A 26,508-nucleotide genomic window follows, 5' to 3' on the forward strand; every position below is an offset into this window, starting at 1 on the left:
TTGTTATTTTATATCCAGCGAGTCCTCGACCCCCTGTGGTCTAGGGGTCTTGGCGCTGCTGAGACCCCTGACCCTCCCCTGGCAGCTGTGTGTACCCCTTGAGGAGGTTCCCACTTATGCCTGCCGGCCCCGGGGGATACAGGGCGCTCCCTGGCGGAGGCGCACACCACACATCTGAGAGGGTCCCTGCGTGCTCCGCCATAGGGGGGAGCAAAGGGCCATGGCGCCACACATCCCTGAGGATCCCTGTGGCGTTCAGCCGGGTAAGTGCTCTTTGGTCTAAAGAGTATCTTTGACGGCTACGGCAAGTGTACTGCCTGTGTGTTTCTTGTCTATTTCAGACGCTTCCTTGACTGGGGAGCAGAGATGGAGGCCAGTAATTTTTATTTTTTATTTGCGCATGCTTTTTCGTTTTTGCTTCCTGCCTTCATTGAGGCAGGAAGCTCCCTGTATTTGCGCGCGTTTCCTTGCTTTTATTGACTTGCTTCCTGCCTTCATAGAGGTAGGAAGTTTTCTGCCCTCGTTTTTTGAATAAGCGCGGGCTTTGGCGGGGGGCGTGGCCTACCGGGGGCGGCCTAGTGGGGGCGTGGCTTAGCGTCTCCTGGCTTCCTGCCGTCATTACTTAGACAGGAAGTGCTTGGTTGAGCACGCGCTGGCAGTCCCTGCTTCTCCCTCCGGCGTCCAGCGGCATCTCCTGCTCTCTGCTCCCCGTCCGTCCGTCCACACACTCAGGAGGAGCGGTCGCCGCAGTACCGGTGAGTCCCCTCTGCCTCTGGCAGAGGTTCGTTGTCAGTGCTGTCACTTCGGCTACCTATTAGGAGTCCTCGTGAGCACTGCCGCTTTCCCTCCTAAAGCTATTTACTCCACTGACCTTTTTAGGCAGCGTAGTATTATAGTTGCTGTGATGTTAACCCCTTCTGAACAAGTGGAGCTTTAGGGGAAACACATGGTGTTTAAGGGAATTTCTCCCTTTGATTTTTTGCTCGGCATTTCTGGGGTAGCTCTTTTCTAAGAGTGAGCTTTAACCCTTCAGAGCCTGACGCATATATATATAAAAAAAAAAAAAAGTGAAGCGACACACTCAGGGGGAGCGGTCGCCGCAGTACCCCCTCTGCCTCTGGCAGGGGTTCTTTGTCAGTGCTGTCACTTCGGCTACCTATTAGGAGTCCTCGTGAGCACTGCCGCTTTCTCTCCTAAAGCTATTTACTTCACTGACCTTTTAGGCAGCGTAGTATTATAGTTGCTGTGATGTTAACCCCTTCTGAAAAAGTGGAACTTTAGGGGAAACACATGGTGTTTAAGGGAGTTTCCCCCTATTGATTTTTGCTCGGCTTTCTGGGGTAGCTCTTTTCTAAGGGTGAGCTTTAACCCCTCAGAGCCTGACGCATATATATAAAAAAAAAAAAAAAAAAAGAGTGAGTTTTGAAAACAGGCTGTGCAGCTTTTACACTTTTTTTGCCATCCTTGTTGTACATCCTGGCATCTGGTGTGGGTGGCATGTCGGATCAGGGGCCTGGGAGTGCGGATCGGTCTCCTGATCCGTTTCAGGTTCAGTCGCACGCCTCTGATACACTCAGGCCTTCTACTACATCAAGTTCAACGCTCAGTGATGTTAAAGTGGAGGCGCTCACTCGCTCCATTGATAGTCTCTCTAGTCTCCTGGGACAGTGGGTGTCAGCTAGATCACACCCAATGCCATGAGGTAAAAAGCGCCACAAGACTATGGTGGCGTTGTCTCCCTCGCAGAGCGCATCAGAGGCTTCGGATTCACCAACAGATTCGGTTGATGAAATTTCTGAGTCCGAAGAGGAGGATCAACAGGATCGCTCTGTTTCTCTTTCAGGTCGTGTAGATGGGCTTATTAAGGACATGCGGGAAGTATTAGAGCTGTCTGAAGAGCCGACAAGACCGTCTAGGTCGGCCCGTCTGTATCAGAAGACGCGCCGTGTTCGTTCTACATTACCTGCGCATGAGGAACTTAACGAAGCGGTGGAGAAGGAGCGTCAGTGTCCGGATAAACGCTTCCGAGGAACGCGTTTTTTTGATGCCCTATATCCCTGTGCCAAGGAGATGGTTATTAATTGGGTTCCCTCTCCTGAGGTGGATATATCTCTGTCTCAGCTGACCAAGTCTTCCCTGCTTCCTGTTAAAGGGAGAGCCAATCTTCAGGATCCTTTGGACAGAAGATCGGAGTCAGCGGCGAAATCCATCTATGAAGCCGCAGGTCATGGTTTCCAAGCGGCCTTGGGGGCCATGTGGGCCGGTGAGGCTTCTCTGCGGTGGTTGGATCAGCGGCGTGGCAGGATGGGACTTCGCGTTCAGAAGTGGAAAAGCTTTTTCAGCGAATGGAAGAAGCTATGTGTTATGGCAGAGATGCAGTACTGGACACTGCTTCAATTCTATCCAGGGCTCAGGCTTCGGCAGTCACGATTAGAAGAGCTCTGTGGCTTAAACAGTGGACCGGAGATGCGGTATCTAAACAGGGATTGCTTAGTCTGGCATATAAGGGCGGTCAGCTCTTTGGTTCAGATCTTTCGGAACTAATTGCCAAAGCTAAAGCTAAGGATGTTACTCTGCCTGGGAAAAAGGCAGTGGCATCCACAGCCAGCAGGACAGGGCCCGGCAGAGGTCTTCGGTCCTTTCGGGCCAGGGGACGATTCAGTCAGCCTTCTTGGAGATTGGGTCGTCCCTCATCCTCCGGCAGATCCGCCCAGAAATCTCGTACTCCCTGGTCAGGACAGACGGGAGGTTGATAAAAAGTCCGCTAAGGCTGACTGACGCCAGGGATCCCCCCGAGGGCTCTCGGGTGGGAGGTCTTCTGCTACAATTCGGGTCGATCTGGGCATCCCACATAGCAGATGCCTGGGTGACACGGGTTATGTCGGCAGGCTATTTCATAGAGTTTCATTCTCTACCTCCAGACAGGTTTCGTCTGACGGGCATTTCGTCCGTGCCAAGACTGGCTGCCGCACTGTTTCAGGAGGTCGACTCTCTCCTACAGCAGGGTGTGGTGGTTCAGGTTCCTCCGGAAGACCAGGGAAAGGGTTTTTATTCCAACCTTTTTGTGGTCCCCAAAAAGGAGGACAAGTTTCGTCCGGTGCTGGATCTCAGGGATTTGAATATTTACGTCCAGACACGGAAGTTCCGCATGGAGTCTCTCCGATCGGTGATGGCGACCCTGTCGCAGTACGATTTCTTGGTGTCGATAGACATCCGCGACGCCTATTTGCATATCCCTATCGGTAGGGCTCACCAGCGTTTCGCTATAGGTCAAGCCCATTACCAGTTTGTGGCCCTACCCTTCGGGTTGGCCTCAGCTCCCAGGGTTTTTACAAAAATTCTGGCTCCTCTCATGGCGCTTCTTCGAAGACAGGGGGTTACGATCCTCCCCTACCTGGACGACCTGTTCATAGTGTCACCCACAGCAGAGGAGGCAATAACGGCTCGCGATCTCTCCCTTCAGTACCTGATGGACTTCGGGTGGCTGATCAATTGGAAGAAATCGTCATTGGAACCAGCACAGTCCATTCTTTTCCTGGGGATGCAGTTCGATACAGTTCAGGCAGTTGTGTCCCTGCCTCCTGTCAAACAGACGAACCTTCGTCTTCTGGTCCAGGCTATGAGGTCGGCGCTGTCAATGTCCCTTCTGGAATGCATGCGCCTTCTGGGTCAAATGGTGGCAACTATGGAAGCAGTACCGTTTGCACAATTTCATTCCCGGGATCTCCAAAACCTTATTCTGACCCATTGGGATCGATCGCTAACTTCTCTGGATCGCTCGGTCATTATCTCCCGCAGGGTGCGAGAGTCTCTTGGATGGTGGTTACGTCCGGAGACTCTATCCGTGGGGAAATCCTTCCTTCCCCCGAGATGGTCGGTGGTGACAACCGATGCCAGCTGGACAGGCTGGGGGGGAGTTTGGAACGACCTCTGGATTCAGGGGGTCTGGTCGCCAAAGGAGTCGTCTCTCCCGATCAACATTTTGGAGTTGAGAGCAATATTTCTCTGCCTCCAACATTGGACGGTCTTATTAAGCGGTCTACCGGTCTGGATCCAGTCGGACAACGCTACGGCTGTCGCGTACATCATCCACCAAGGTGGGACGAGGAGTTCCAGTCTCATGTCGGAGGTCTCTCGAATCCTGGTCTGGGCCGAGTCCAAAGTTCCAGCAATTTCTGCAATTCACATTCCAGGGGTGTTGAATATCTCGGCGGACTTCCTCAGTCGCGAGCAAGTGGACCCTGGGGAATGGAGTCTCCATCCAGAAGTGTTTTCTCTGCTGTGTTCCCGTTGGGGGACTCCTCAGGTGGACTTGATGGCATCCAGGCTGAACGCCAGGGTTCCGACGTTCATTTCCAGGTACAGGGACCCGGAGGCGGTGGATGCTTTAGTGGCCCCGTGGGGTCAGTTCAAGCTGATCTATGCGTTTCCGCCGATATCCTTACTGCCTCTGGTGATCCGACGGATCAAACTCGAAGGGGTATCAATAATTCTGATAGCACCAGACTGGCCGCGGAGGACATGGTATTCGACGCTGGTGTCTCTTCAGGCGGCACCTCCGTTTCCGCTGCCCCTTCGCCCGGACTTGCTCACTCAGGGGCCCATTCGTCATCCGGACCTGAGGTCCCTTCGTTTGACGGCGTGGCTCTTGAGACCGAGATCTTGACCCGTCGCGGTTTTTCGCCCGAGGTCATTGCTACCTTGCGGGCGGCCCGGAGTCCAGCTACGTCCAGGATTTATCACAGAACTTGGGAGTCTTTCTATTCATGGTGTTCTGGATCCTCAAGAAACCCGAGGGTTTTTTCCATCCCCAACTTCTTGGCCTTTCTGCAATCTAGTCTGGCCAGGGGTTTGGCAGTAAGTACGGTGCGGGGACAGGCTTCTGCTCTTTCCGCACTTTTTAGGAAGGCTATTGCCTCTCGCAGGGATGTTCGTTCTTTTTTTCGCGGAGTCGCACGTCAGTTTCCGCCACGGAGGGCAGTTGTGGCTCCATGGCGGCTTAATCTAGTCCTGGAAGCTCTTCAGCATAGGCCTTTTGAGCCTATGGATTCTGCTAAACTTTTACTACTTTATTGGAAGGTGGCCTTCTTGGTGGCAGTCACCTCTTTGAGAAGGGTATCGGAATTGGCAGCACTTTCTTGCTTACCTCCTTTTCTGGAATTTTTTTCGGATCGCGTGGTGCTTCGTACTCGTGAAGATTTTTTGCCTAAGGTAGTGTCACAATTCCACATTAATCAGGACATTGTGTTGCCTTCGCTTTGTCCAGGACCTAAGAATCCAAGGGAGCGGGCCTTGCACTCGTTGGACTTAGTGCGGGCATTGAAGTTCTATCTTACGATCACTCAAGGTTTTCGGAAGTCGGACTCTTTTTGTAATTCCGGCAGGTCGTCGGCATGGTCAACGTGCTTCCAAAGACACGATAGCTCGGTGGATCCGTTCAGCTATCCTGGAAGCGTACCGGCTCAAGGGCGAGCCTTGTCCGGTTAAAGTTAAAGCTCATTCCATGAGAGCCATTGGCTCATCGTGGGCTTTTCGTCAGGGGGCCTCGGCAGCGCAGCTCTGCCGGGCGGCCACCTGGCGCTCCGTTCACACCTTTACTAAGTTTTATAAGGTGGACGTAAGTGCTTCAGCCGATGCGGCCCTGGGACGCAGGGTCCTGCAGGCGGTGGTAATTTAAGTTATCCCTTTATTTAGTTTTCCATTATTTAGCGCGGTTTGCGCTCTTGCCTAAGTTTTGGGGTATGGAAGCTTCTGCCTCTATTTCCCACCCTTAAGTAGGTACTGCTTTAGGACGTCCCACGAAGTAGAGAATCTGTGTCTCCCTTCCTTCCCTTCTGCTGCTGAAAGACGGATTTTGGTAAGAACTTACCTGTAAAATCCTTTTCAGCGAAGGAAGGAAGGGAGACACAGCACCCTCCCAGGGCAGAAGTGTGTTGTTGTGTTTCTACATGCAGCGCGTCTCCTTCCTGATGTCGATCTTCTGGACTGGGTCTAGCGCTCTACGGCTCTCCTTCCAGTTTCGCCAGCTCTACACAGTTGTCAGGTCCAATGGGGTATGCCTAAGACTGTGTGTTTCTATTACATAACCTGTTTTCTCTCATTTCTGAAATTTCAGAAGGGGATATGTTGTTCTGCTGGTTGGTCTGCTCTTCCTTAGCTTGTGTACGGACTGATGAACATGGGAGTAGGAGGAGCCTATATACTGGAGGGGCCGGTCGTCATTTTCCAATCTGAGGTGACTATCCTATGGGGCTCCGCCTACCCACGAAGTAGAGAATCTGTGTCTCCCTTCCTTCCTTCGCTGAAAAGGATTTTACAGGTAAGTTCTTACCAAAATCCGTCTTCTGTAACCAACCCGGAGCTTGGTAGTTTGACAGGTTTATTGAGGCATACAGTGCCTTGAAAAATTATTCATACCAAGTGAACTTTTCCACATTTTTTCACATTGCACCCACAAACTTAAATGTATTTTATTATTTTCTGTGGCAAGACTTGAAAATTGCTGTTAAGACACTCCACATCCAATCTCACTGAGCTAGAGCTAGTTTGCAAAGAAGAATGGGCAAATTTAAGACGCTAGATGTGCAAAGCTGGTAGACATACCCCAAAAGATTAGCAGCTGTAATTTCAGCAAAATGTGATCATGAGTATTGACTCAGGGAACCGAGTACAAATGCACGTCACAATTTTCAGGATTATATTTTTAAAATATTTAGAACACCATGTATCATTTCCTTTACTCTTCACAAATACTTGCTCCTGTATACCAAAAGTGGGCTGGCTTCTTTTAGATGTGTGTTTTTTTGTTTTTTTTTTGCAAAGTCTAATCTGGCCTTTCTTTTTTTTAAGGCAGATTAATGATTTGCACCTGTAGTGAGTCCTATGTATTTGCTGTCGCAGCAAACACCTGAAACATAGTATTTTTCGGACTATAAGAACCACCTAGGTTTTAGAGGAGGAAAATAAAAAAATAAAAACTTAAGCAAAAAATGTTGTCATGATGCACTTTTAAGGGGAAGGGGGTCTTCTGCTGACACTGGTATAGGGGTAATGTCCCCCAATTATGACAATATCCCCCATCCTGGTATATATGCCCCCCCTTCCTTTTATACATGGTCCCCATCCCCATCCTGGTATGCCTGGCATCCCTCCATCCTGGTATGCATGGCACCCCTCATCCCTGTCCTGGTATGCATGGCACCCCTCATCACTGTCCTGGTATGCATGGCACCCCTCATCACTGTCCTGGTATGCTTGGCACCCCTAATCCCTGTCCTGGTATGCATGGCACCCCTAATCCCTGTCCTGGTATGCATGGCACCCCTAATCCCTGTCCTGGTATGCATGGCACCCCTAATCCCTGTCCTGGTATGCATGGCACCCCTAAACCCTGTCCTAGTATGCATGGTCCCCCTAATCCCCATCATGCTGCACATTAAAAAAAAATAAACATTCCTACTCACCTTTCTTCTCTCCTCCAGCACTGCGTCCTGTCTGCCTGCACTGATCTCTCCATGTGAGCCGCGCATGATGTCACTGCCATGCGCGGCTCACAAGGAAAGATCAGCTGCCGGAAGTCACTGCTCCCCACGCCGGGTCTGTGTGTGCGGGGAGCAGTGACTTCACTCTCCTTCATAGCCGGCACACAGAGTAGCCGCGCTGCGGCTGCTGCTGCCGGCTATCTCCTGTGCCCGCTCATTAAAGGGCATGAATATTCTCCCCCTCCCCACACCCATGGGGGTGGAGAGAGGTTGAATATTCATTCCCTTTAACAGCGGGCACAGGAGATAGCCAGCCGCAGCGCGGCTACACTGTATACCGCTATTAAGGAGCATGAATATTCCGTGCTCCCCACGCCCAATGGGCGTGGGGAGCAGTGAATATTCATTTTCTTTAGCAGCGGGGACAGTGTAAGCTGCAGTAGGCAGCTGCTGCCTCCTGTGCCCAGCTTCTCCACCGATACCGCTCCCCCACACCACACATAAATATACACCCCTCCCCCACCCCCCAACATTCAGACTATAAGGCGCACCCCCCATTTTCCTCCAAAATTTTGGAGGAAAAAAGTGCGTCTTATAGTCTGAAAAATACGGTACTTCCTTGAGCGTTTTATTCACTTGGGTGGATATTGTGAAGGGGTCTTTTTTCACCATGGAAAGGATTCTGCAGTCATCCACCACTCTTGTCTTCCGTGTACATCCATATCTTTTTGAGCTCCCAAACTAATCAGTGTGCTCTTTTTAATTTTTTTATTTTTTTGCAGAATATACCAAACTGTAGATTTGGCCACTCCTAAAATTTTTGTTATCTCTCTGATGGATTTCTTTTTTTTTTTTTTTTTCAGACTAATGGTTGTCTGTTTCTCTTCCATTGAGAGTTCATTTGACCACATGTTGTGGATTCACAGCAACAGCTTCCAAATGTAAATGTGGCATCTGGAATTAGCTCCGGGCCTTATAACTTGCTTAATTGATGATAGATTAACGAAGGAATGCAGCCCATTAGAGAGTTTTTGAGTTAACTGTACAATTACTTTTGGTCCGTTTAAAAAAGAGGCAGCTACATATTGATTGTGTTTTAATTTAGGATGTGAATACCTCAAAATTAAAGTTGAGTCTCCACTTTAAGCCCATATTAATTACAGTACAGACCAAAAGTTTGGACACACCTTCTTATTTAAAGATTTTTCTGTATTTTCTTGACTATGAAAATTGTACATTCACACTGAAGGCATCAAAACTATGAATTAACACATGTGGAATTATATACTTAACAAAAAAGGGTGAAACAACTGAAAATATGTCTTATATTCTAGGTTCTTCAAAGTAGCCACCTTTTTGCTTTGATGACTGCTTTGCACACTCTTGGCATTCTCTTGATGAGCTTCAAGAGGTAGTCACCGGAAATGGTCTTACAACAATCTTGAAGGAGTTCCCAGAGATGCTTAGCACTTGTTGGCCCTTTTTCCTTCACTCTACGGTCCCGCTCACCCCAAACCATCTCGATTGGGTTCAGGTCTGGTGACTGTGGAGAACAGGTCATCTAGCGTAGCACCCCATCACTCTCCTTCTTGGTCAAATAGCCCTTACACAGCCTTGTGGTGTGTTTGGGGTCATTGTCCTGTTGAAAAATAAATGATGGTCCAACTAAACGCAAACTGGATGGAATAGCATGCCACTGCAAGATGCTGTGGTAGCCATGCTGGTTCAGTATGCCTTCAGTTTTGAATAAATCCCCAACAGTGTCACCAGCAAAGCACCTCCACACCATCACACCTCCTCCTCCATGCTTCACGGTGGGAACTAGGCATGTAGAGTCCATCCATTCACCTTTTCTGCGTCGCACAAAGACACGGTGGTTGGAACCAAAGATCTTAAATTTGGACTCATCAGACCAAAGCACAGATTTCCACTGGTCTAATGTCCATTCCTTGTGTTCTTTAGCCCAAAAAGTCTCTTCTGCTTGTTGCCTGTCCTTTTAGCAGTGGTTTCCTAGCAGCTATTTTACCATGAAGGCCTGCTGCAATTAGTCTCCTCTTAACAGTTGTTGTAGAGATGTGTCTGCTGCTAGAACTCTGTGTGGCATTGACCTGGTCTCTAATCTGAGCTGCTGTTAACCTGTGATTTCTGAGGCTGGTGACTCGGATAAACTTATCCTCAGAAGCAGAGGTGACTCTTGGTCTTCCTTTCCTTGGGCGGTCCTCATGTGAGCCAGTTTCTTTGTAGCGCTTGATGGTTTTTGCAACTGCACTTGGGGACACTTTCAAAGTTTGCCCAATTTTTCGGATTGACTGACCTTCATTTCTTAAAGTAATGATGGCCACTCGTTTTTCTTTACTTAGCTGCTTTTTTCTTGCCATAATACAAATTCTAACAGTCTATTCAGTAGGACTATCAGCTGTGTATCCACCTGACTTCTGCACAACACAACTGATGGTCCCAACCCCATTTATAAGGCAAGAAATCCCACTTATTAAACCTGACAGGGCACACCTGTGAAGTGAAAACCATTTCTGGTGACTACCTCCTGAAGCTCATCAAGAGAATGCCAAGAGTGTGCAAAGCAGTCATCAAAGCAAAAGGTGGCTACTTTGAAGAACCTAGAATATAAGACATATTTTCAGTTGTTTCACACTTTTTTGTTAAGTATATAATTCCACATGTGTTAATTCATAGATTTGATGCCTTCAGTGTGAATGTACAATTTTCAAAGACATGAAAATACATGGAACTATATCTTGAATATATTTTGGTAAACAGCTAAAATACCAAAACTTATCACTGGCCTAATATTTCTGGACCTAACTGTAGCCAAGAGAACTACTTATAATGTGTTATGCTGAGAATAAATGTCTGTGTGATACATAAGGAGCAAAATAATCAATGCAAATTCTAATGTCTTAGAGTAGAGTTATGTAATTTTCTGGCTATTACTCCTGTGCTGTCTTCACAGATTCTTCTACAGGAAAGAAAAGGAGCTGAACTCGACTACAGAAAAATGTTTGGGAATGAATGGCTAAAATCTGGTGGAAATCAGAACCCTATTCATAATAATCCATCCATGGAGTTTCTGACAGAACACCCTCGATACAGTGAACTTATAGAGAGTAAGAAATGCTCTTGCATCCTTTTCAGAATTTTCTAATTATCTTGAAATATTAGAAAGGAAATGCATGTGCATAAAATAGCCATAGCAGTTTAGCAGTTGACTGTTCTGCTTAATAACAACTTAGTTCCTTAGAACCTAAGGTCCCATATAATTGCACATTCTTCTGTCACTAAACGGTGTTGTTTTCGTCTTTTATGCCCAGAGTAACATTTTACCTTTTAGCATACTTCTTTCAAACGTGTTTTTTTTTTATTTTTTTTTTAGTCTACACTAAAAATGTTTGTTTTTTTTATAGGAGACACACATTTTTTTATTATATAGAGCTAGAACTAATATTGATTGAAGGGAATCGGACAGCAGGATCAACCCTCGTAAGACGTCAATATGGGCATTCGAATCATAGGAAGCTGAATAAAATGATGCCTTAATATCTGCGATCTGATGCCTTACGCCAGTGAAATCGATGTTATTCCGAATATATAGATGACTTGTTAAAATCTATGTACCGCACACTGATCTCCCTAAAAATCTACCTCCAGAACATATTTTAAATGAAAGGGGGCATTGCCAGTGTGAGATGTAGTTTGGGGTAGCAGACTGCCAGTCTTTACATGTCTCACACTGGTAACGCCCCATTTCATTTAAAATAAGCCCTGGATGCAGATTCTCAGGTAGCTATATATACCTCTTATTTTCTCGCTCATCCATGACAGCACCACGAGAGATGGGATCCGCCCACCAAGGACAGGAAACCTACAGACTAAAAGTGCGTCACCTCTCTACCGCCTCAGTTTGGTATCCTGTCCTTGATGAGGGGAACCTGGTGTTGGCTTACCTGCAATGAAGATAAGATTCCTTCACAGGCCTGGCCGACTGAGATAGGGGGGGATGCCTTTTCCACCTCAGTCGGTGTAGGGATCCTGGTAGCGCCACGGTGGGCTCAAGGGAGCCTGCTCCGTGAGCAGTTGCTATTGAGCTGCGTCCCCTGCCTGGGGATGAGCGACTCCAGCGCGGCTCGGATAGCTGGGGGGTTACTGGCCGAATCCTGGTTCTCTTCGCTATTCGGAAGCGCCAGACGTCTCGTGGAACTCTGGCGGGGGCGTGGCTATGGGCTTCAGAGGCCACAGGTGACGCACCCAGGGGGCGGTCGCACAAGGATCGCATCACACCAATGGTGTGTCTAGGGTAGGCGTCCCCCGCCGGAAAGGGGGAGGGACCCTGACTGTAATGCCGGATGCCGCACTGGGGTCTTGTGACCCGGAAGTCTTAGGTGCCGAGCTCGGTTACCAGTATATAATGAACTGGTTCCACTGAGCAAGTGCTTCCCCAGCCCATCTGTATGACATGATGGAGAATCAGCAGCAGCAATTAGAGCAGCAGCAACAGCTTGAACATCAGCTGTTGCTTGGGGAGCCCCTGGAGAGTTTGGTGCGACGTCACCCTCCCGATAGCGGTGGAAGCGGCCATACTGTGGCGAAGCGCGGATCTGGGATTAGGTCCAGCCAATGCAGGTCCAGTAGACGGGACGATTCGGCAGCCTCTAGGGAGGATCTCCTGGCTGAGAAAGGTCCTTCATCTATGCCGGTACTGATCGATTGAGTTCGGGGTAAGTGATCTTTGTGAATGTTCACTTGGTAATAGAGTCCCCTTCATTCTTCCTAGCTTTTCAGGGAAAGAGGTGCATTTCTAAATCTAAACACAAGAAATGTGCATTGTGTAAAACCCTATTGCCAGATTTTTACCCAAAAAGGCTCTGTCAGTCATGCATTGACCAGACGGTAGCAGAAGAGACTCCTAACTTCTCTTCAGGGTTAAAGTCCCTTATTAAAACTGTAATTAGCAAAGCAATCTCAAAGAAAAAGAAACCTGAGGGGGGATGGAACATGGAGGACTCTCATTTAACAGACAGCTCCCCGGTATCTCTGATGGTGAGGTTGGCTCAGAGGGATCCGTTCATGTTCGCATCATCCTCGGGTAGTGACTCTGGTCGGCACTGGTTTCCTCTGAATGAAGTAGATTCATTGGTCATCGCGGCCCATTCCACAATGGGCATTGTGGATGCGAGGGCGCAGAAATCTGTCCAAGATTTAATGTTTAGGGGGCTGAACCAAAAGAAGAAAAGGTGCTTTCCCTTGAATTATAAAATCCAGGGGTTAGTACAGAAGGAGTGTAAGAGGCCGGAGAGAAAGGGCTGCCTTCCACCTTCATTTAAAAGAAATCCCTTCGAAGAATCATCTTCTTCTTGGGACAAAGCCCCTAAGCTGGACACAGCCATAACTAAGGCCTCCAGAAGATTCTCTCTGCCCTTTGATGACATGGGGACTTTGAGAGACCCGCTTGATAGGAATTCAGATGCCTTCCTCAAACGAAGCTGGGAAACTTCGGTGGGAGCCTTAAAACCAGCGGTCGCAGCAACATGCATATCTTGATCCCTAATGATCTGGTTACAACAAATGGAAGGTGGCAAGGAAGGAAATCCTGTCCACCATTCTTCTTATGCAGGGCACAGCAACCTTCCTGGCTCATGCATCAGCAGACTTGGTGAGACTGGCGGCAAGGTCGGCTGCCCTGTCTAATGCTGCTCGTCTAGCCTTATGGCTGAAGTGTTGGCGGGAGACATCCAAGCGAGGGCAAGACAATGTTCCATCCCTTGTGAAGGAGAGTATCTCTTTGGTCCAGCTATGGATGAAATAATCGAGAAGGCGGGGGACTCTAAGAAAGGGTTCTGTTTGGTGTCCATGCCTACATATAGGCGGTCATTCCGGAAGAGGAAGTTTGTCCGCAGAAGGCCAGCTAAGGATCAGGACAAGTACGAAGACCGCAGAACAAAAGGTAGAGGACTGTTGTTCAGATCCTCTTTTCAGGGGGCCCGAAAGTTGGGACAATGACGCTTAGCCTAGCTAGGGGGAAGACTTTCCTCCTTTTTCCCCGCCTGGGAATGTATTTCGGCTAGTAGCTGGCTCCTCGGCCTGGCTAGATCAGGTCTGAGGTTGGAATTTCGGTCACTCCCTCGGGAGAGATTTATGGTGACTCCTCCCTCTCATTCCTCCCTGACACACAGCAGTTAGCCTTGCAGTTGGAAGTCCGGAAAATGATCCAGAAAGCCGTCCTACTAGAAGTCCCAGATCCAGAAAAAGGAAAGGGGTTTTATTCCCCTACCCCTCCTTTTTGGTACCTAAATCGGATCTGAAGTCCTTAAATGGATATCTAAAGGTGCACATGTTTAAGATGAATTCTATAAACGTAGCAATAATGTCACTCTTTCCTGATTTGATACATGGCAGTCTTGGATCTTAAAGATGCATACAACCACATACCCATACATGCGGACTATCAAAAATATCTCAGGGTGGCTGTAAATTTAGAGGGTATGATTAGGCACTTTCAATACATGTCCCTTCCTTTTGGACTAGCTATAGCACCTAGAGTGTTCATTAAGGTAGTGGCTGAAGCTATGGCCCATTTCCAAAAAAGAGATATATTCTTATCTGGATGATTTCCTAATAATGGGGAACTTCTTCCACCAATGTAACACTTGGAAGAAGTAATGTGCACCTTGAAAAACCTAGGATGGTAATTAAAACGACAGAAATCCAGACTAGTGGCCATAAAAAACCCAGCAGTTTCTCGGAGTCATACTTGATTCAGAAATATAAGAATCTCGTCTCCTGAGCGATTCAACACCAAAGATTCAACACCAGGGGAAGGAAGCTATAGGAGCCCCCTCTTGTCTCTCAGAAAGGCGATGTCCTTATTGAGTACTTTAACATCATGCTTACCGGAAGTTTTATGGGCACAGTTCCATTCTAGGACTCTGCAGTGGGATGTACTGTATAACGAATCAGTCCTCAAGGGGCATCTAGAGGGTAAAATGAAATTATCAACACAATCCCTTTGGTGGTGGCGAGAAGGTCAGAACCTGTCCATGGGGGTCTCCTGGGTAGTAAAACCGACATGTGTAATAACCACAGATGCGAGCCCCAAGGGGTGGGGGGCACATCTACACTGTGTTCCAAATTATTATGCAAATAATATTTTCTCAGATTTTCCCAAATTACCTATATGAATTGCAGTCATTGTAATTTTCCAGTCAAATAACTATTAGAGTACAATTGAAAGGTTTTTGTACAAACTGCCTATGATAACAGTATATTTTTAAAAAAATAAAAAACTCAAACTGCACTCAAAATGCATGTTCCAAATTATTATGCACAGCAGAGTTTTCAACCTTTTCATTTTAATAAAAAAATGGTCATTTTTGAAATTATAAGCATTAGCAGGTTATTACAAACTGAAATCAAACAGTTTTCAACTCAAAACTTTATTCTAGGTGATGTTACATTTGCACATAGGACCCCTTGTTCGAAAGGAGCTTCTGAACTCTCTCGTCCATTGAATTTGTCAGGTTTTGGATGGTTTCTGCTTCAATTGTTTTGCATGAGGACAGAATACCCTCCCAAAGCTGTTGCTTAGATGTGAACTGCCTCCCGCCATCATAGACACTCCTTTTGATGATGCTCCAGAGGTTCTGAATGGGGTTGAGGTCAGGGGAGCATGGGTGCCACACCATAAGTTTGTCCCCTTTTATGCCCATAGCAGCCAGAGATGCAGATGTGTTATGTGCAGCATGAGACGGGGCATTATCATGCATGAAATGATCTCGATGGTCCAGATGGATGGAGTGGAGGATGGCTGGTTGATGGACACCCCATGCAAACACGGCTACGGTGCTAACAAGGAGGAGATGAAGTAATGTTTTGGGCTGGAATCATGGGGAGAGAGATTGTCGGCCCTTTTAGGATCCCTGAAGGGGAAAAGATGAACTCCATAATGTATGTTGAGTTTCTCAAACAGCACTTCCTTCCATGGTTCAAGAAGAAGAACCGTGCATTCCGCAGCAAGATCATTTTCATGCATGATAATGCCCCGTCTCATGCTGCACATAACACATCTGCATCTCTGGCTGCTATGGGCATAAAAGGGGACAAACTTATGGTGTGACCCCCATGCTCCCCTGACCTCAACCCCATTGAGAATCTCTGGAGCATCATCAAAAGGAGTGTCTATGATGGCGGGAGGCAGCTCACATCTAAGCAACAGCTCTGGGAGGGTATTCTGTCCTCATGCAAAACAATTAAAGCAGAAACCATCCAAAACCTGACAAATTCAATGGATGAGAGAGTTCAGAAGCTTCTTTCGAACAAGGGGTCCTATGTGCAAAAGTAACATCACCTAGAATAAAGTTTTGAGTTGAAAACTGTTTGATTTCAGTTTGTAATAACCTGCTAATGCTTATAATTTCAAAAATGACCATTTTTTTTATTAAAATGAAAAGGTTGAAAACTCTGCTGTGCATAATAATTAGGAACATGCATTTTGAGTGCAGTTTGAGTGTTTTATTTTTTTTTAAATATACTGTTATCATAGGCAGTTTGTACAAAAACCTTTCAATTGTACTCTAATAGTTATTTGACTGGAAAATTACAATGACTGCAATTCATATAGGTAATTTGGGAAAATCTGAGAAAATATTATTTGCATAATAATTTGGAATACAGTGTAGGTGGAGAAGTAATCCAAGGAGTTTGGACAAGGGATGAGATGTTGTCCTCTAATGTTAAGGAATTATTGGCAGAGGAACGAGTGGTAAGTGGGTTCCCTGTAACCTTACAGGGCCAGGACGTCAAGGTTCTCTCGGACAACCGTGCATCTGTTGCATATATAAACCAACAAGGGGGAACCAGGTCAAAAACTCTGATCAAGGTTTCAGATCGTTTGTTGCAAAAAGCAGAAAGTTATCTCCTCTCCCTTACTGCCTTAAACATAAAGGGAAAGGAAAATACCGAGGCAGACTTCTTGAGCCTAAATACACTAATAGAAAGACAATGGGTGTTAAATCAAGAGGTCTTTTGTCAGTTCAGAAATGGGTTCTTCCAGTGATGGATCTGTTCGCCACCATGCAGAACAGGAGGGTGAAAGTTTTCTGTTCCCTGGACCCGAGGGAAAATCCCTAACCAGTGGACACTCTCTTGATCCCCTGGAAATTCAGCCTTGCTTATGCCTTTCCTCCTGTGTCTCTATTTTCGGTAGTCATAAAGATCAGGCCAGACCAAGCGCAGATCGTGCTGGGAGCCCCCTTCTGGCCCAAGAGGCCTTGGTTCTCTTGCCTGAGGGAGATGTCCGTTTCAGACCCGTGAATTTTACCAGAGATTCCAGATCTCCTCTCACAAGGGCCAATAATCCCTTTTCAAGCACCCGGTCTACACCTGACGTTGTGGAACTTGAGAGGGCATTGTTAAGAAGAAGAGTTTTTTCTTCCAACCTCATAGACACTCTTTTTACATAGCAGAAAAGCAATCACAGCACGTATATATGCGAGAACCTGGAGGAAGTTTCTGGCCTTTTCAGGAGCCAAAGTTAAGGGTGGGGCTCCTATAGGTAAAATCTTAGAGTTCCTACAGAAAGCCCTTGAATTGGGGTTATCTACCAGCACCCTAAAGGTTCACATGTCATCACTCGGAACTTTGTTTAGCTGCGATTTTGCAGGAAATTACTGGGTCTCGTGGTTTATTAAGGCATCCTTTAGATCTAGACCCATTGCTAAGGCTAATCTGATGCCATGGGACTTGAACTTGGTCTTGACAACATTGACCAACCCACCATTTGAACCCTTAGATTCAGCAACCCTTAAAATAATTTCCCTTAAAACAGCCCTTCTGGTTGCGTTAACTTCGGCAGGAAGAGTTAATGACATCCAAGCCCTGTCTACGGCCCCACCTTTTACTCAAATATTAGATGACAGAGTGATCTTTAAACCGGACCCGGCCTACCTACCTAAGGTAGCAACCAGTTTTCATAGGACGCAGGAGGTAGTTTTGCCCTCCTCCTGTTCTAATCCAAAAAAACAAAAGGAGGAAAAGTTGCACACGTTTAGACGTTAGGAGATGCGTAATCAAGTATCTTTCGGTCACTAAAGATTGCAGTAAAGATAGGTCCCTTTTTGTGTGTAGAATGTTAAAGGGTGTAGGGTCTTGAAGCACACTATTGCTAGGTGGATAAGGGATGCCATCGCTCTCTCCTATTCATCAAGTGGTGAGGAAGTGCCGGAAGGTCTGAGAGCCCATTCCACTTGGGCTGTGGCGACCTAATGGGCGGAGAAGACGGATGTCTCCATAGATGAGATATGTAAGGCCGCTACCTGGTCCTCTCCCTCTACTTTTTACAGACATTATAGACCACATATGGATGTCTCTACCGATCTGACCTTTGGGAGAAGGGTAGTCCAGGCTGTGGTCCCTCCATAGAATATTCAATCTCTGCAATTCTCTCCGTGGTGCTGTCATAGGTGATTGAATGAAGTCTTAGTTACCAGTAACGAGATTTTTCGGAACCCATGACGGCACCCTTATATTCCCTCCCTTCAAGTTTATGGGAGCACCCCTTTTAAGTTAATTATAAACTCACTTTTTTATAGGTGTCTGGTTTAAAAAAAAAAAAAAAGAGGAGAAATAATCTTGTTAATTTTGATAGTTGTCGTATCAGCCTTTGAGGTCCTCTCATGCTCTGTACACCAACTGAAGTAGAAGAGAGGTGCCGCCCTTTTAGCCTGTAGGTTTCATGTCCTTGGTGGGTGGATCCCCTCTCTCGTAGTGGTGTCATGGGTTCCGAAAAATCCTGAAACCGGTAAGTTACTAAGACTTTTTATATTAAGTAAAATATAGGTTTCTTTGGAATAAGTTATTGGATTGCAGATATGAAGATCTAATTTTATTCAACTTTCTATCACCTGCTTGTCTATATAGTAGGGTTGGTCCTAGTGTCAGATACCTTTTTAACCCTTAATGAATTGAATTCTACATAGACATTTATGCGGTCACGTCATACAAAAAAAGCTGGCAGTGCTCATGCAGCTTCTCACCTCTCCTTTAACTGGTAATTTTGAGAGAGGAGAGCGGAGAGCACTGTGCAATGTATAAACAATTGTAACCTATGAAAAAATACAAAAATTTAAAGGGAACATGTCATAATAATAACGCTGTTAATCTGCTGGTTAATAACGTTATTATGCTGCCCAGTGCTTGCACGCACTCGAAAGCAGCGGGGAGAAAATTATGTTTATTCTCCCCCCTCCAGCATTCAGTTTGTTATATGGGCAGGGGTGGTGCCGGTTCAGTCATCACTCTGCGTATACAGAGCTCTGGCTGTAAGCGCATCCCTGGCCCTGACTAACACTCCCTCTGCATTGAGGCTCAGCTGTGAGTCAGGACCGGTGACAAGGGTACAGCCACCGCTCTGTGTACTCGGAGCAATGACTGAATCGGTGCTGCCCCCATGACTGAAACTGAATGCTGGCGAGGAGAATAAAGTTAATTTTCGCCTTGCTGCATTCTGCGCCAGGCAGCATAATAACGCTGTTATCCTGCAGACATGCTTTTAATCTGCAAATTAACAGTGTTATTTATGGTGACAGGTTCCCTTTTAAAATAAAGTTTTGCATTTTTACAGGTTTTCAGGATTGACACTGCAAGTTTTACTTATAATACTGATGTGAAAGTAGCTGCAAACGTGCCTTGTAATCCATCCTGAATTTATACAAATGAGCTGGCAAGTGCAGGTGTTTGACCAGCACTCACAGCTCTTTGAACTCTCTTGCTCTTTCCCCTCCTGGCACTGGTCTCCTGCCAGTGATTACTGACTCATTCTTCTCTACGTCCTTTTACCCTGGCCAACCACTATCGCAGGTGCCGTTATTCCTGTCAATAACATCCTGATGATGTTGCGAGAGCCGGACTATCCATTTGCACATACTCCGCTACCAGAAATCACAGTGCCTGCGAGAGATGTCACCCTTTGTGACCTACTCCCACACCTAAGATCTTGTGCAGGGACGGCGGGGCGGCGCATGCAGAGATGGAAATTTTTTGCACGCACAACAGTATCAGGTTGTTACTGCACATGCGTCACCCCCAGTAGCAGAAAGAGAAAAAATGAGCTGTCAATCACTGGCAAGAGGCCAGCGCCAGGAGGGAAAAGAGGAAGAGAGGCTGAAGAAACTGTGAGCGCAGGCCAAACACCGGCACTTGCAAGCTCATTCGCATAAGAGTTTGCCGATGGATTATAAGACAACTGAGACACAAACTTGTACTACTGAGATATGAAAGTAATTGTCATTGCAGGTACTTTACTGTGATGACATTTCTTTTGGGTCCAAATACTTGCTGACGGGTTCCCTCTAACAGAATACAAAGTTAATGAACAAAAGAGAAAAATAAATCAAAACAATATTTGGTATGACTACTCTATGCCTGCAAAACGGCATCAATTCTTCTAGGTACACGTGAAGAGAGTCAGGGATTTTGTAGTATTATAATCAGATATATGAGCAACTAAACAGGTGATGGTGATCATCATTTTCATATTCGGTTGTAATCATCGTAATCATCTAAAACGGAAACCGCACTGTATGAGGCTTAAAACTAGGTAAGAAACAGCCAAACTCTGCTACAAAGGTGAATTTATGGAAGATAATTTAAGGTTACAGATCATACACCATGACAAGACTGAGCACAGCAACAGGACACAAGGTACTTATACTGCAACAGCAAGGTCTCTCCCAGGCAAAAGACTGGAATTTCAAGATGTTGCCTTTACGCTTTTTTGAAGAAGCACCAAGAAATGGGCAGTTTTGAGTATCCTAGATGTTATTGGTCAGTCAAGAAAACTAAGTGCCCAGTGTCAGAAAGCTGGGTTTGTGTCCTAGGTCATGGGTCTTCCGGCAGGCCAGTGACCCCAAACATGCTTCAAAAAGCACCCTGAAATGGATGGAAACTCAGCGCTGGAGAGTTCTGAAGTGGCCAGCAATGATTCATGATCTAAATGTTATTACACCTGTGGAGAGATTTTAAAATTGCTGTTGGAAAAGGCATCCTTCAAATTTGAGACCTGGAACAGTTTGCAAAAGAGTAGTCCAAAATTCCATTTGAGCGGTGTAAGACACTTGTCGATAGTTATTGGAAGTGATTGACTGCATTTATTTATTCTCAAGGGTGAGCAACCAAATATTAAGTTGAGGGTGGCAAAAAAAAATTTCTGGCCCATTTTTTGGGTTTTGTGTGAAATTATGTCCAATTTGCCTTTTTTCTGTTTTGTTTTGTATTGTTCCAATACACACAAAGGAGATAAATGTGTATAACAAAACCTGTATAATGGCAATAATTTTCTGGGAGAAATAATTACATTTCTGGAACAATTTCAAGGTTGCCAATACTTTTGACCATGACTGTATATAGTATCATCACACTCAGGAGAAATTGCACAACAAATTTTAGGGATTCGCTTTAGTTTTCCTTGGGAGATGAAACATTTTAGGCTAAAATTGAGGTTAAAAACAACATCTTACTGAAAAAGAATTTTTTTTTAATTTTTCTTTTGCTTCATTGAGGGATACAGGAACCATTGGGTTAATATGCTGCCCCCTGCAGACTAAGAATACATCTTAGAAAAAAAAGCTGACTCCTCCCCTCCAGGCTACACCAGGCCGGACAATATTTTTTTAGTTTTGTGGTGACTGGTCAGGGTGGAGGTCAAAGCTATTCTACATTCCAGGGGAATCTTGGCCTTTCCCTTTCAAGGCAGGATTCTCCTTGGGGCTCTTTCACACTTCAGTGTTTTGAGTATGTGTGGTGTCCATTTCCACACGTACTGTACTACTGACACACATAGACCCATTCAAATGAATAGGTCTGTGCACATGTCAGTGTGTTTTCACGAAGCGTGTGTCCGTGGGCAGAACATGCTGACATGTCCGTTTTTTACCCACAGCACAGGCCACAAAATGTCCCGCTCACTGATGACATCCGTGTGTCACATACCGGTGCCTGGGAATCAGCAGTACAGTTTGTGCTGTTCCCAAGCTCCAGGTGCTGCAAGCATCTGTCATCATTGTCTCCTGCTGGCACTGAGATCAAGGCACAATGTTGAGAATAGTAGTCTGCTCCCGCTGTGTCCAAAACTTATAAAAAATAAGAATAAAATAAAAAAAATCCTTACTCACCTGTCCGAAGATGTCCCACGCTGTAATCCACCTGACCACTCATGCAGAGGAGCTGGGGAGAATGACTTGCTGCAGCATGTGGGCCCCTGTCCTCTGCTGAGCACACTGAGTGACAAGACACCACTCAGTGGAGAACAGGGGCCAGCTCGCTGAAGCGAATTATACTCCTCTGCTCCTCAGCATGTGCGGTCAAATGGATTACCGCGTGGGACACTTAGGACAGGTGAGTATAAGGATTTTTTTTAATTTTATTATTTTTACAGGTTTTGGACACAGCAGGAGCAAACTACTACACTCAACATTGTCCCTTGCCAGCGTTGACCGCAGCACCGGCAGGGGACAATGATGAGAGATGTCTTCAGCACCCGGCGCTTGCGAACAACACTAACTGTACCACTGATTCCCAGGCGCTGGTACGTGTGATACCGATGCGGCACATGGTTGCTACATGGACACACTTTACACGGACACTGATATCTCCAGTACTGTTTTTTCCTGTACCGGAAATATCCTGACTTGTGAAAGACTCCTAGACTGCATAGACTGAAAATTTTGAATGCCCTTCTAAGATCTGTATTCTTTAGATTGAGTCTTAATCTGCAATGAAGAACAAGAGGTCTCACCGGGCACCACCCATATCATCCAGATAGACCTGTCCCAATGGTTTCTTTTTGTACCCGATTTTTTTAGGTCATTTAATTTACTGACAGGACTTTTTGATCAGCGTTTCAGAAGGCTTCGGGCGTTTAGGTATGTCTGCCTAGGATTAGGAACAAGGGCCTTGGATGTTACATTTCTACCATTACTGGTGGACTTGTTACTTATTGGTAGGGCTCCTATGGCAATATACTCCTTTTTTTTTTACTTTTTTCAGGCCCTTCTTGTGCCAGGTGATTATTTTTTTTTATTTTTTTCTTCTCTACCAATCTATTTCATCAGGCTCGTCTCAGAAGGAATCTCTGACCTGTCTGTCTCCTTCTCCAGGACAGAGTGATCTGGCATTCGGCTCCCTCCTTTGGCCTTATCGTGATTTTCCACCTTTCACCTTAATGAGAAGATTGCGCTCCTTCTTTTAGATACTTGGCCTCTCATTTCCCTGAGGTTCTTACACAATATGACATGGTCAGAGTGGTGCAACTCTACCTGGCTCTCACAGCTTTGTTGGGTCGTTCGGTTGCCCTATAGGTCATCCTCTTATGCTCTGTCAAAGATCAGACCATGTCTAGGGCTACCGTTGTTTTCTTTTTTTCGGTTTGCTAATGTTGAAGCATGTGTAACCTAGGGCACCCCTGCCAAGATTCAGCTCGATCTGCCCGCGGGGTAGAAGCCTTTGTCTTGGGACACCAGGCGTATGTCCTTCTACTCCTTAGGACCGTTACATAGTCTTCTGTCCATGTCTTTGTGGAGCTCTTATCTTTGTGCCTAGGGATGTAAGTGTTAGGTCTTGCTAAGGCCACGGTCCCACTATCAGTATTTGGTCAGTATTCGGTCAGTATTTTTTCTCAAGAGTGTGAGCCAAAACCAGGTGAGAAATAATCAGAGAAAAGGTATAATAGAAACAAGTGCACCAAATCTGCATTTATCACCCACTCCAGGTTTTGACTTTCACTCCTGAGAAAAAATACTGACCAAATACTGATTGTGGGACCGTGGCCTTAGCAAGGATGTAAGGGTACCACAAGCGGAGGTTTCTGAAGTAGTAACGTGAGTTATTATTAGTCGTCTTTTTGCAGTACCGGTATTTGCTTTCCCACCCCAGGGACAGCTTTAGGACGTCCAGTTATTCCTGTATCCCCCAATGAAATGACCAAGAAATAGAGATTTTTGGTGCTCACTGTAAAATCTTTCTTGTAGTTTTCATTGGAGGGACACATCAACTTCCTTTGTTTAGGTGGTGGAAGGCATTCTTGGCTTTTCTCCTCCTACTGCTTTTCTATTAACTGAATAACTGGATGTCTGCTGCCAGTGTAGGCTGTAGGGGAGGAGTCCACTTTTTTTCTAATATTTATTCTTAGTGTCATCCTCCAGGTGGCAGTATATTAACCCTTGGTTCCTGTGTCCCCCAATGAAGGCTACAAGAGAGATTTTATGGTAACAAAAATCTTAATTTTCACGGCCCAATGTAATAACATTTTTGAATCATCTGAGGGTTCAAGATGCTCACCACACCTCTAGATGAATTCCTTTAGGGGTGTAGTTTCCAATATGGAGCTCCTCGGGTTTGATTTTGCTGTTTTGGCAACTCGGGGGCTCTTAAATTGCAAATCATATCAACCTAAAATCACCTTGAATGGTGTGTCTCTGAATAAACAATCTCAAAAATGACTGATGTGTAGAAGCATTCCAAAGATGTCACTAGATAAGTTAACATGTCAGATTATAAAAATTTGGCCTAGTCAGGAAGGTGAAAACTGGCTTTAGCAGGAAAGGAGTTAATATAAAAAAATCAGTATGAGAAGTTTCCAGAGTGGTTGATTGTTTTTTGTTGTTTTTTGTACCAAGTGAAAGTACAATGCAGAGAATAAGAAAAGGATGCCAGAATTTTTAATTTAGGCAATGCAATGATGGTTTCTTATCTGTGTTTGAGAAAAAAGTCAAAAACAAGAAGTGCTAACTATCCAGAAACTAAATGATGTGCAGCTGTACACCACGTGCAGAATTATTAGGCAAATGAGTATTTTGATCACATGATACTTTTTATACATGTTGTCCTACTCCAAGCTGCATAGGCTTGAGAGCCAACTACCAATTAAGTAAATCTGGTGATGTGCATCTCTGTAATGAGGAGGGGTGTTGTCTAATGACATCAACACCCTATATAAGGTGTGCTTAATTATTAGGCAACTTCCTTTCCTTTGGCAAAATGGGTCAGAAGAGAGATTTGACGGGCTCTGAAAAGTCCAAAATTGTGAGATGTCTTGCAGAGGGATGCAGCAGTCTTGAAATTTCCAAACTTTTGAAGCTTGATCACCGAACAATCAAGCGTTTCATGGCAAATAGACAACAGGGTCGCAAGAAGCGTGTTGGCCAAAAAGGGCGCAAAATAACTGTCCATGAATTGAGGAAAATCAAGCGTGAAGCTGCCAAGATGCCATTCGCCACCAGTTTTGCCATATTTCAGAGCTGCAACGTTACTGGAGTATCAAAAAGCACAAGGTGTGCGATACTCAGGGACATGGCCAAGGTAAGGAAGGCTGAAAAACGACCACCTTTGAATAAGAAACACAAGATAAAACGTCAAGAAAGGGCCAAGAAATATCTTAAGACTGATTTTTCAAAGGTTTTATGGACTGATGAAATGAGAGTGACTCTTGGTGGGCCAGATGGATGGGCCAGAGGCTGGATCAGTAAAGGGCAGAGAGCTCCACTCCGACTCAGATGCTAGCAAGGTGGAGGTGGGGTACTGGTATGGGATGATATCATCAAAGATGAACTTGTGGGACCTTTTCGGGTTGAGGATGGAGTAACGCTCAACTCCCAGACCTACTGCCAGTTTTTGGAAGACAACTTCAAGCAGTGGTACAGGAAGAAGTCTGTATCGTTCAAGAAAAACATGATTTTCATGCAGGACAATGCTCCATCACAAGTTTGGACACACCTTCTCATTTAAAGATTTTTCTGTATTTTCATGACTGAAAATTGTACATTTACACTGAAGGCAACAAAACTATGAATTAACACGTGGAATTATATACTTAACAAAAAAGTGTGAAACAACTGAAAATGTGTCTTATATTCTAGGTTCTTCAAAGTAGCCACCTTTTGCTTTGATGACTGCTTTGCACACTCTTGGCATTCTCTTGATGAGCTTCAAGAGGTAGTCACCGGAAATGGTCTTCCAACAATCTTGAAGGAGTTCCCAGAGATGCTTAGCACTTGTTGGCCCTTTTGCCTTCACTCTGCGGTCCAGCTCACCCCAAAACATCTCGATTGGGTTCAGATCTGGTGACTGTGGAGGCCAGGTCATCTGGCGTAGCACCCCATCACTCTCCTCCTTGGTCAAATAGCCCTTACACAGCCTGGAGGTGTATTTGGGGTCATTGTCCTGTTGAAAAATAAATGATGGTCCAACTAAATGCAAACCGGATGGAATAGCATGCCGCTGCAAGATGCTGTGGTAGCCATGCTCGTTCAGTATGCCTTCAATATTGAATAAATCCCCAGCAGTGTCACCAGCAAAGCACCCCCACACCATCACACCTCCTCATCCATGCTTCACAGTGGGAGCCAGGCATGTACAGTCCATCCGTTCACCTTTTCTGCGTCGCACAAAGATACGGTGGTTGGAACCAAAGATCTTAAATTTGGACTCATCAGACCAAAGCACCGATTTCCACTAGTCTAATGTCCATTCCTTGTGTTCTTTAGCACAAACAAGTCTCTTCTGCTTGTTGCCTGTCCTTAGCTGTGGTTTCCTAGCTGCTATTTTACCATGAAGGCCTGCTGCACAAAGTCTCCTCTTAACAGTTGTTGAAGAGATGTGTCTGCTGCTAGAACTCTGTGTGGCATTGACCTGGTCTCTAATCTGAGCTGCTGTTAACCTGCGATTTCTGAGGCTGGTGACTCGGATAAACTTATCCTCAGAAGCAGAGGTGACTCTTGGTCTTCCTTTCCTGGGGCGGTCCTCATGTGAGCCAGTTTCTTTGTATCGCTGGATGGTTTTTGCAACTGCACTTGGGGACACTTTCAAAGTTTGCCCAATTTTTCGGACTGACTGACCTTCATTTCTTAAAGTAATGATGGCCACTCATTTTTCTTTACTCAGCTGCTTTTTTCTTGCCATAATACAAATTCTAACAGTCTATTCAGTAGGACTATCTACTGTGTATCCACCAGACTTCTGCACA

The 26,508-nt window shown here is 45.7% G+C and overlaps 1 protein-coding gene across 2 annotated transcripts in view; it reads left to right on the forward strand.

Moving 5' to 3' along the window:
- The window catches only part of TBCE (tubulin folding cofactor E), a 174,539-nt gene that overhangs the window by 112,350 nt on the left and 35,681 nt on the right, over window positions 1–26,508 (forward strand). For both annotated transcript variants that reach the window (XM_073671478.1, XM_073671479.1), the window contains exon 13: window positions 10,453–10,606. In XM_073671478.1, the coding sequence (XP_073527579.1) occupies window positions 10,453–10,606 (154 nt within the window). The remainder of the gene's footprint in view (window positions 1–10,452; window positions 10,607–26,508) is intronic.

The sequence above is a fragment of the Phyllobates terribilis genome, unplaced genomic scaffold, assembly GCF_046119375.1.
Source record: "Phyllobates terribilis strain yellow unplaced genomic scaffold, ASM4611937v1 Scaffold_3__8_contigs__length_932513732, whole genome shotgun sequence".
NCBI lineage: Eukaryota > Metazoa > Chordata > Amphibia > Anura > Dendrobatidae > Phyllobates > Phyllobates terribilis.